This window comes from Poecilia reticulata, linkage group LG12 (genome assembly GCF_000633615.1).
Source record: "Poecilia reticulata strain Guanapo linkage group LG12, Guppy_female_1.0+MT, whole genome shotgun sequence".
NCBI lineage: Eukaryota > Metazoa > Chordata > Actinopteri > Cyprinodontiformes > Poeciliidae > Poecilia > Poecilia reticulata.
Genome location: NC_024342.1, coordinates 25,930,929 through 25,942,311, shown reverse-complemented (window position 1 = coordinate 25,942,311; position 11,383 = coordinate 25,930,929). Strand labels below are relative to the sequence as shown.

Below are 11,383 nucleotides of genomic sequence, written 5' to 3'. Positions count from 1 at the left end.
GTTTCCAGCAGTTAATTGGATTTTTTTGTAAAATTAAAAGATGACACTTTGTCTATTCCCTCAGAATAAACTCTGGACTCTCAGTGCAGAATTAGTAGTTTGAACAAATTCAGGCATTTATAGCTGCAKTGTGTAACTTTTATTAAAAATATGTTTTTTACATATTTGTGAAAAATGTTACCATGTCATGACTGTATGGCATAAGACAGATGAAATGTGAACAGAYCAAACTCCTCCATGAGCTGCTATTGAGGTTTGAAGAAATACACTAGGTTGGTGTAGCGCGTTCGCATTAGCTCCTGTTAAGTACCATGTTATTGTAGTGCTTTAGCATTAGTTTAAGATAAATGCCTTAGTGTAGCGTTTTAATGTGAGCTACTGCTAAATACCATGTTTGTGCAGCATGTTAGCATTTGTTTCTGCTAAATATAATAAGTACTATGTTGGTATTGTGCTGTAGGTAGCATTAGCTAGTGCTAAATACCATGTTGTTGTAGCGCTTTACAGCTAGCTACTGATAAATACTGAGTTGGTGTAGCGCTTTGGGATTAGTTGCTAATAAGTACTATGTTGGTATTGTGCGCTAACGTTAGCTAGTGCTATATACCGGGTTGGTGTAGCGCTCTAGCATTAGCTAAAGGTAAATACCAGGTTGGTGTTCCAATAAAACCTCCATGACCGGGCTCTACAGAACCTGTTCAGGAGGTTCTGATGTGTTTTAAATTCAACGTTAGCAGCAGATCAAAGTCAGAGGATGAGCGCAGCAGGTGGGCGGAGAGAGGCGCGAACAGAGGAAGACGGAGGGGAAGTGGTGAGGATGCCTTACCGTCGCAGCAGCAGTCGGCTCTTGGTCTCTCAGCAGCTCAGCTCACGTCGACCTGCTGCTGRAGTTTCCTCACGCCTGAACTCAGCATCCTGACGCTTCAGGTAAGACTTCTCTTCCTCACTCATCCAGCCTCTACCTGCCGGCTGTTGCCGTTTCCCCGGCCGGATCCGCTCAGCTCCGTCCGGCCCGTCGGCTGRGCGTCCCGCTGCGAGAACATGAGCTGAAGATTGTATCACAAGAGGAAATCAGCTCCACTTCCTCAGTCAGACTCTAAAAAGTGAAATATCTGCTACCAGCTTGGAAGGAGCACTTTCTGACATGTACATACATGTAAAGGCAGCAGGCAGGTTTAAATGTTTGCTTTCTCTCACCTGAGCGTCTAGTTAAACTCAGGCCTGTTTGCGGTTTACACCCAGCTCTACTGGAGGCCTCTTCATCACTTCAGCTACAGGAGATGTTGGTTTAACGCCTGGGTGGAACTTTTAAAATACAGTCAACACCGAAAACAAGATTATGAAATAAAAGTTACNGCGTCCCGCTGCGAGAACATGAGCTGAAGATTGTATCACAAGAGGAAATCAGCTCCACTTCCTCAGTCAGACTCTAAAAAGTGAAATATCTGCTACCAGCTTGGAAGGAGCACTTTCTGACATGTACATACATGTAAAGGCAGCAGGCAGGTTTAAATGTTTGCTTTCTCTCACCTGAGCGTCTAGTTAAACTCAGGCCTGTTTGCGGTTTACACCCAGCTCTACTGGAGGCCTCTTCATCACTTCAGCTACAGGAGATGTTGGTTTAACGCCTGGGTGGAACTTTTAAAATACAGTCAACACCGAAAACAAGATTATGAAATAAAAGTTACWGTTCCTCAAACAGAGAGCTCAATGAGAAATGTATTTCTATACTGATTTGTCTCATCAAACAAATTGAATTAACTGCTTASTCAGCTTTAATCCATTAGAAAGTCCGGCTCATTTGGGGAGGTGTGAACGTGCAATCGGACCAAAAACCCRAAACCTCAGTCTGGGTTTGGTTGAAGTGAACTCTGGTTCGGATTCAAAGCAAATGTGAAAACCAAGCGGATCGGAGACTGTTCTAGAAGCAGGTAGTGGACWACGACACAGGGCATTCTGGGTAATTAAAACCAAAACAAACATCTGAGTCTAAAGCTAGCAGGAGAAATGTCTCGTGGTCTTTTACCAAAAACAAAATAAAATTCTACAACCACTAAAATGTGATGCCACTCCATTATTGTTTGCATTTCGTGAAGAAAGAAGTTTTGCACTGTGTCTTCTTCAGAGGTTTTTGTATTGTTTCATTCAGTAGTTCTTGGTGCAGCGCCCCCACAGGCAGGGAAGGGAACAGAGTTTTGAAAAGATTTGGTCGGTTTGACTCAGTGTAGATTGAAAGTGACACACAGATGCTGGAAATGTATCCAATTTTGAAATTTTGGTCCCAAATTTAACCAATTATATCAAACTGTGAGATGGGAAAACGACTTTAAGATGAAACGTTTTGGATCAGTTCCAGTAGAGATGCTGTRTACAATCTGTTGAGACCACATATCATTCTCCAATCTACAGAAACACAAGAATAGATGAAACATAAAGTCATTTTACAGTTTCAGGATTCCATAGAACCAGTTTACACAAATGTTGAAACCAGGAAGTGTTTTGCTCATCAAAATTACCTAATCAAAAACGTTTAAAAAACCAAGAACATGTAGAGCTCTGAGGCGTCACTGCCTCTGTTAGCTGCATTATTTAACAACAAGAAAGAGATGTGAGGGGAACACTTCTGCTAATCTAATAATTAGCACCGTTAGTGCTTTTGCTAACTTTGAAAACTTTAGCACATTTAGCTTCCCCTAAATTCTAAAGCACTAATTTGCTGTTTTGTAAGTCTTTAGTTGAATAAAGTTGAATGTTGGTGATGAAGATTTTGTTATAAACTCCTTCATGTATGTAGATGTCTATGTTCATGCTCTTATTTTGAAGTCTCCACTTGTGAGAATCATGTTTACTTTGTTCTCAGAGTTCAGTAAACAGTTTAAAATCTACTGATGTCCCGCAGGCTTTCTCACCGAATCCCTACTKTGGTGGAACAGGCTAAATTAGCATCAGAGCTAGCAAAACTCAGCAACTATAAACCTTAAACCATTCAAGCCCTCCAGTCTGAGTGGATCAAACCATTAGAGTCCAGTCTGCCTCTGTGATAATAGTCATCAAACACCAAGTTGTTCAGTTTGAATTAACTCAATGAATCCAGTTAAATTAAGAATCATTGTCCCCACAGACAGTAGATMGATTGTATAATGGTTGTTGTTATACAACCTGATGTTGAGGTAAAGGGCACATCAGCTCTAACTTCCTCACTTTCAGAACCCAGACCTGACACTTCTTCATCAGGTCAATTGTTCGGTTTGTTTCTTCTTCCACAAGGTGTTTTTGTTTGTGATCATTGTTTCATCATGAGGGGAAATAACTAAAAATAACTTTTATGGTTTCCTAACTTGAGTTATGTCTCGCCTTTTCCAGTGKCCATTTTACAGCAGTAAAACCAAACACGTTTTACCCCGTCACCTAGCAACCCATCTGCTAGGTGACRGGGTGAGTTCAGCTGGGGTTGCTAGGTAACGGGCAGTGGCTGCTGATTTGTGTCTTGACATTCCGAAGGTTTTTCAAACGGCTCATTTTCCAGACACCAAACAACATGAACTTATTGCCTAAAAGCAGCATTGTGGTTTTTAGACCTTTGGGTTGTCTTTATAAGCAGCAGAGGCAAAAATGGAAGAACAAAAACATCCAAAAATGTTTAATATCAGATATTGATTTTGGCCCAAATTTTAAGAACAGCATACTCAGAAAAAAAGAAGGCAAATATTTTATCTACATTGTTTAAACACTGCAAAAACACAACATCTTACCAAGTATTTTTGGTCTGGTTTCTAGTCAAAATATTTCAGTACAAACTAACTTACAAGTAAGTTTTCAGAAAGGTAAAGTAGATAATAAGTAAATAATTCCTTAATTTAGATTTTTAAAAGGTGTTAGTTCCACTGGCAGATTATGTCACTTATAAAAACACATTTTTTCCAACATTATAAAAGAAATAATCTACCAGTAAAACTAATACTTTTTATGAATATGAAGGAATCATTGACTTGAATGTCTATACTTTGCTGAAAAGTTACTTGTTATGGAAAAGTTATTTATTTTAAACGTACTGAGATGTTTGGACTAGAAACGTCACCAAAAAGAATTTAGTAGAGAATTATTTGGATTGCAAGTGTCTTTTTTTATTTGTTATGTGTTTGACTCAGTTATTATTATTTTTGATTTGATCAACCTTGTTCTTAGATTATGCTCTCTCTCTCTCTCTCTCTCTCTCTTCACACCTGCATCCTGTTAGCCAATCAGCTCTCAGTATTTAACCTCCTCTCTCTTTCACTCTCATACTCTCTGCTTGTTGTTTGTTTACCTGCTGTTGCTCCATATGTCTCCTCATATGTAAGTTCTTGTTTATTTCTCATTAAATTCACTTTTACTTCCCTCTTAATCTGCTACACCATCTACAGACCAGATTATCAGCCAGGAACCTAAAACTCTCACTGGTAATGTTTTTATGAACGGTTTATTTTTCCCCGTCACGTTTTTCTGCCTTGAATATCAATAAGGAAACTAACGTCAAGCTGTGAGAACGGATCCCTGAAAAAYGTTGATCTTTTTCTTGACGACCTCGTCGACCCAGTTCGCCTCCTCGAGTCAAAACCACAAAACCACATCCTGAAGCAGAACCTTAAAATAAACGGCTTCTCTGGTCGTCTGTGCTGCTTTCTGCAGGTTTACTCATGGCTCCAAATCATCTAATCTGAAAAATGCTTTTAAAATGTGTKGTATTAAAGTGTCTCTTGCATCAGACACCAAAAGAAACAWAAAATGAGTAGAAAGTGGTATCATTACTTCTGATAGTTTAATTATGTTTAACTAAATGAGTTTGTAGCCAATTCAAAAGCAGCTGGAAAGGAAAGGGTTAAATGAGGATTAAAATGCAGTGAAAAGAGATGGAAATTATCACTGTAATTCACATTATTTTTAAACTACTTGGTGCAACTACAGAAAATGTTTTGTGTGTTTTCTGAAACTAATTGGGGAAAAAAATAGTAAATATTACTACAAATATAATCTATAATCTGGGTTCAGTAATGCATGAGAAGAGTTAATAGCTTTACCTAATTAAATAACTGATCCAACTCAAGAGTAGCTCCACCATCTTATGAAGCAGATCTCCATTTCTGCTCCAGATGAAACAAACTTTAGTCTCTTAAKGTGAATAAAAACTGACAAGCAAACAAAACTCTTTATTTTGCTCCAGATGAAAAACAGAACTGAGTTTTTGCAATATAACAAACTCCTTCATCTGCTTATTTCAGCTTTGAATCTACAGAAAACAGCTGGCTAAGCTAATGCTAGTTAGCTAAGCTAATGCTATGTTACTATGAAATTACAGTAGCCATGTGTGGATTTGGTGAATGAAATAAAAACAAATTTGATGCTGGAAGGTTTTCCAGATGTTCATTTAATTTTCAGGACTGATTCACTATTTACTGGAAAAACAGTTGCTAGCTAGTGGATGTTAGCATTNTAATTAAATAACTGATCCAACTCAAGAGTAGCTCCACCATCTTATGAAGCAGATCTCCATTTCTGCTCCAGATGAAACAAACTTTAGTCTCTTAAKGTGAATAAAAACTGACAAGCAAACAAAACTCTTTATTTTGCTCCAGATGAAAAACAGAACTGAGTTTTTGCAATATAACAAACTCCTTCATCTGCTTATTTCAGCTTTGAATCTACAGAAAACAGCTGGCTAAGCTAATGCTAGTTAGCTAAGCTAATGCTATGTTACTATGAAATTACAGTAGCCATGTGTGGATTTGGTGAATGAAATAAAAACAAAYTTGATGCTGGAAGGTTTTCCAGATGTTCATTTAATTTTCAGGACTGATTCACTATTTACTGGAAAAACAGTTGCTAGCTAGTGGATGTTAGCATTTACTGTCTTACAGGATCTTTTCACTCCTTTTTTATTATGCAAAAACGATGCAAAATGTTGAATAATAAATAAAACTTAAGAGTTCAAGAGTAAAATACATGCATAAAAAACAAAATATTTAACATAAAACAAAKTATGATGCACCTATTAGCCAGTAAACKTCACAACTTCTCTCTTTCTGTCTCATTCATGAATACTTAGCTTTTTCTGCTAGATCAGTCGAACAGAGCTTCTCTTCTCCAACATGCTGACCTCATCCAGAATCTGGATTTGAACCCAGAACTTTCAGAGCCAAGAACACAGAGATGAGGAAACCTTCTCAGTCATGAACAAGCWTTGTGTTTCAGGATCTAAGCTGTAAGCCCTGATTGCTGCTCTTTGTTATGAAAGTCGGAGATTTTTGTGTGTGTAACAGGTTTTGCAATCCTGTTTAATTGGGACCAAGGGTTACTGTGGAGGATTCTGGAGCTACAGGCTTACAAAACTGAGAAGTACCTCAGAGTTGAGGAGCAGCTCAGACAGAACAGCCTGTAGACGCTCAGGATCCATGCAAGGAAAAATAATTAACATCGTATTTTGGTTTCTACAAACCAAACTGATAATTATCTTTATGCAAACGTCTTCTCTCTACAGGAGCTGCCAGCTGGGGAAATGAAGWTTCCATGAAGCCCATCAGTCATAAAGCTGTGCATCGTTGGGTCATTCATTAGTGAGCGCAAATAAAACAGGAAGTCAGTGAAAGTTGGAGGAAGAACAGCTGAGCTTCCCTTTGATTCAGTTCTCTAAAGCCAAAAGATGTCAACAGAGACGGTCGACGAGGACGGAAGAGGAACCAAAACCTCTAAAACGTCAAAGGATCACAAAAAGGTAAGAAAAACATACCCTCATTTGTCAAATTACTTCTGGTTTTTAAACTACTGTTTCAGAAATATTTAATCATTGACAGTATTTTTAATGTTGAAATGTTAGGTGCAACTTTCTCAAGTTTCAYGTGAGAGTCGTTTATCACTGCAAATGTTTTAGTATCAGACCACAATATTTAAAAGGTTTAACCATGACAATGACATCACTTTACTCTGGTTACAAGATTTCAATCAATAGACTTTCATTAGATCAGATAATCCATTATTAGTCCCACAAGTGAGAAATTTAAGCCGCTACGGAAGAAAGTGGACAGAACAAAAGAATAACAGGAATTATAACACAGTGCAAAAAAACACCGGACTAGCTAAACTAGAAATTTAAAAATGTCAATATATTCTACTTTGGTGTAATCTGCAACAGCTGCATAATCATTAAAAAAAAGCTAAATGTCTGAAATATCTTTACAAAACCGTTTTGAATCCATGATACAAAAAATATTAGGACAGTTCCTGCTGCTGTTTGTAAATAATAATTGACCTGCTGGTGAATCTGGACCATTTTTACAATGAATGCTGACGTTATCATGATTTTCAAAACTAATCTCAAGCAACCTCATAATATCTTGTTAAAATTGATTTTGAAAGAGGAAGTATGTAAATGTTAGATTTCTCACCAAGACTGCAGATCTTTGTAAACTGGAGAGTTTTTAATCTTGACTCCTAATTTTATAGTATTCTGGTGATCTATGTTTTATTTGATTGTTTTTTTCCCCTTTTAGGTCAAATAAATATTTCTGGGGGTTTCCTAAGCCAATTAAGATCTCACAAAAACAGTATTTTCCAAACTTTGTTGAATCTATTAACTGCCCTAAATCAAACGTAGTTTCCCTTCATTATTTTGAGTCCTAAATCAGTGCTGAACTTTACATTTCATTATTTGTTAGCAGCACTTGCTAGAGATATGGACGTCTGCTTCAGTTGTCCAGAGTTCAGTTGTCCACTACAGTAAAAGCTAATAATTTCGTAGAGTTTCAGTATTTTACATGTGTTGTCAAATGTGAAATATTGTGAAGAACTTTCTCTTTTTTCTCATTTTCTAATCGTTCATGCAAGCTAGCTTTAAAACGCTGCTAGCTTTATAAAGCTGCTGGATATAGATGGGTGTCACTTTAAAAATACGAACAAATTGACACAGATATGATCAGATTACATGCTGAACTAGTCCAGTGTTTGTGGAGAGGAACATGATATTGTGTTTTTCCCCGAAATGGATCTAGGCTATTTACACCAACATTCAGCTAGCAAGAGGTGCTAACAGTTAGCGGCTACACGCTAACATAATTCCAAACAACAACACGGGCTCAGTGTGAGGCTGAAAGCGTTAAAGGTTAAAACATCCGTGCATTAGTTTGTTTCTGAGGTCACCGCCACCACTGAACATGTTTACACGCTAATTAACACGAAGCCAAGTGCAGCTGAGGGAGTCAACAGTCATTAACATGATTTATCCCGAGGGGAACGTGCTAATCCCGACACTTTTAACTAGACCAAATGTTAACACATGCCAAATATAGCCTGTTCGTGACGGGGAAGTGTAAAGGTTATGCGTGGAGACAAGAAAGAAGTAATTAGTTTCTTCTTTTTTAAAAAAATTCTAAATGTGTTTTCTGTCAGCCCACACCAGAGGCCCTGAAAGGAGCCATCCAGCTGGGAATCGGTTATGCTGTTGGAAACCTGAGCTCCAAACCCGACAGAGATGTTCTGATGCAGGACTTCTCCGTGGTAGAAACCGTCTTCTTACCCAGGTAAATATTTACATACAGTATAAATGGGGATAAATCAAGATATTTTTAGTGCAGGAGTGGAATAATAGCTAGTTGGTGTCTCACATTTTGTTTATCCAGGAAATTTGACTTTCTCCTCATAAGATTGAGAATAGTTTGAGCTCAGTTAGCCTCTCCTGGGTTTTATTAAGGGTGAAAGGGCTCACCACCCAGGGCAGCACATCCTGTGGAGGCGGCTGCACTCTGGAGAAGTTTTATATTATTTGTTAAATTGATGTAGAATGGATTAGCATGCAAACTGGTCAAACATGGACTGAATTAATGCTTTATTTGCTGTTGCATAGTCTCGTAATGAAATAATCTGCCTGTTAATTTGTCCATTGGAGGGGGAAAAAAAAGCAAAATTATTATTTTAAACAATCAATTGAGGTAAAGCCTCTAAAAGATTAAACTTCCTGTTTCTCTGAGGTATAAATAAGACTTTCTGTCCTACCATCTCAAACATAAATTAATAATTTGATCAATACTACTGGGACTTGGATTACAGATACACTACTGTTGTGTCTGACATGAATATTATGTGTGCAAAAACAAAATATCAGGACATTTTAGATTGAAATCTAGTTTTTCTGTCAGAATTATGAAAATGGGTGTTTGAGCTGAATAATAACCCATAATATGTGGCAGAAATGATTCACCATGTGAAAAAATCAACTTTATTAGTGAAAATGAAACATTTGGCCATAATGTTGTCCAGATCTAATGACKAGAAAACCTGTTGGGTGAAACTGAAAGGTTTAACTCCAACCTAATGAAATGTTATAGTTTCTGTCCTGCTGGTTTCCAGTTGTACAAATGTTCCCAACGTGCGTCCCAGTGATTGTGGCACAATTTACTTTTTAAGAAATATTTCTGAATATTTTTGTTGCCAAAACCTAAATCTTTCAACGGAACAAATGAATGGAGGAAAACACACGTCTACACAAGGTGTTGGTTTCATTTGACAAAAACAAGCCGTCACTCTTGGCCAAACATTATCTGGAAACGTGATGCCAAAGAAAACACTTTAGCAATACTTGGTTTACCCTCTGACTGGTCAAACAGCCTCACCAGTTAACTAACTAACTAACTAACATTTTTTTATTACTATTATCTCCAGTGATGGCAGCAACCTGACTCCGGCGCATCATTTCCCAGATTTCCGGCTGAAAACGTAYGCGCCGCTGGCCTTCCGCTACTTCAGGGAGCTGTTTGGGATCAAGCCTGACGACTATCTGGTGAGCTGAAACCATGTCAAGCTGTTTCGTCACCATGGTGATGTGAGTTTCCGTGCAGCTGGTTGCGAAACTGTCTGACTGTTGCGTCACTGCGTCTCAGTACTCCATCTGTAAGGAGCCGCTGATAGAGCTGTCCAACCCYGGCGCCAGCAGCTCCTGGTTCTACCTCACCAGCGACGACGAGTTCATCATCAAGACGGTGCAGCACAAAGAGGCCGAGTTTCTGCAGAAGCTGCTTCCTGGTTACTACATGGTGGGTGGCTGAGTCACACGTTTCCCAACAGTGACATCACCMGACGCTCGTCTTCCCACAGAGCGCTCTGCACTTCTCTGACACKTGAATCTTCTAGATCACATATAGAACCAGAATAAAAACTAAAAGCCGTTTTAGTTTTTTCTCTCAAGGGAAAAGAAATRCTGAAATAAATGCTTGAAAGTGTAACTATTATGCTTCCTTGAACAGATTAGAATCGGTCTATGGCCTATACAAAACATGTTTATTACAATGTTAGCTGAAAATAAATCTTAGATAATGAGATTTCAGCCGTTTTAGGGCGACTTGTCACTTTAAATCCAAATAAGCTGTTGCTGGCCACGCCCCCTAACTCAGCTTTTAACAATAGCTGTAAACAGATGCACAATTATACAACTGGACATCTTTGAAAAGCAGAAGTGGAGCCTCCTGCATAACTAGCAGTGGTTTCTGGATTCAAGTCAACAACTAAACACTTGTCTCTTCCAACAGCCATGTTGCTTCGCATACAGCGATAAAACCAGGTGATCAAATATCCTGGAACTCTATTGGGGTTGCTAGGTAACAGGACAGAGTTCCCCTGGGGTTGCTAGGTAACAGGACAGAGTTCCCCTGGGGTTGCTAGGTAACGGTCAGTGCCTGCTGATACTTTACATTTGGAGGGTTTTTGAAACTGATCATATATTTAATATGCAGTTACATTTTTATAAGTTAAGATTCAGCACCACGTCAAAGACGGTGCAGCACCACGTCAAAGACGGTGCAGAACCAACTTTTATTTCATTCTCACATAAAAACATCAGAATTTCAAAAGTAATGTATAATAAACACAATCATTCAGTTATGCATATTAAAAACACAAAATCTTACAAATACAACTGGGATCAGAAGGATCTGGGTAGCATTTCTTTGGTTTAAATAAAATAAATCATCATTTAAAAATGTATTTATATTTAATCAGGTTATCTTTAAGATTTGTTGTATTTTAATTTGAACAAGTGAAGGAATTTCAGGGGGAACGACTTGTTTAAAATAACTAAACTCCACGGCGTCTTCATGTCTCCTTCCCCGTTTGTCCTGAACCAGAATCTGAACCAGAACCCGCGGACGCTGCTGCCCAAGTTCTACGGCCTGTACTGCATCCAGTGCGGCGGCGTGACGGTCCGCGTGGTGGTGATGAACAACGTTCTGCCTCGAGCCATGAAGATGCACTTCAAGTACGACCTGAAGGGCTCGTCCTACAAACGCCGCGCTTCACGCAAGGAGCGGCTGAAGAACTCGCCCACCTTCAAGGACCTGGACTTCCAGGAGACGCACCAGGACGG

At 38.7% G+C, this 11,383-nt stretch overlaps 1 protein-coding gene across 1 annotated transcript in view; it reads left to right on the top strand.

Moving 5' to 3' along the window:
- Positions 1-6,351: 6,351 nt before the first annotated feature.
- pip5k1ba (phosphatidylinositol-4-phosphate 5-kinase, type I, beta a) overlaps positions 6,352-11,383 on the top strand; it is a 14,068-nt gene continuing 9,036 nt past the window's right edge. Inside the window, exons 1-5 of the mRNA XM_008424804.1 lie at positions 6,352-6,748; positions 8,419-8,549; positions 9,688-9,805; positions 9,906-10,058; positions 11,145-11,381. Coding sequence (XP_008423026.1) covers positions 6,677-6,748; positions 8,419-8,549; positions 9,688-9,805; positions 9,906-10,058; positions 11,145-11,381 — 711 coding nt within the window. The 5' untranslated portion in view covers positions 6,352-6,676. The remainder of the gene's footprint in view (positions 6,749-8,418; positions 8,550-9,687; positions 9,806-9,905; positions 10,059-11,144; positions 11,382-11,383) is intronic.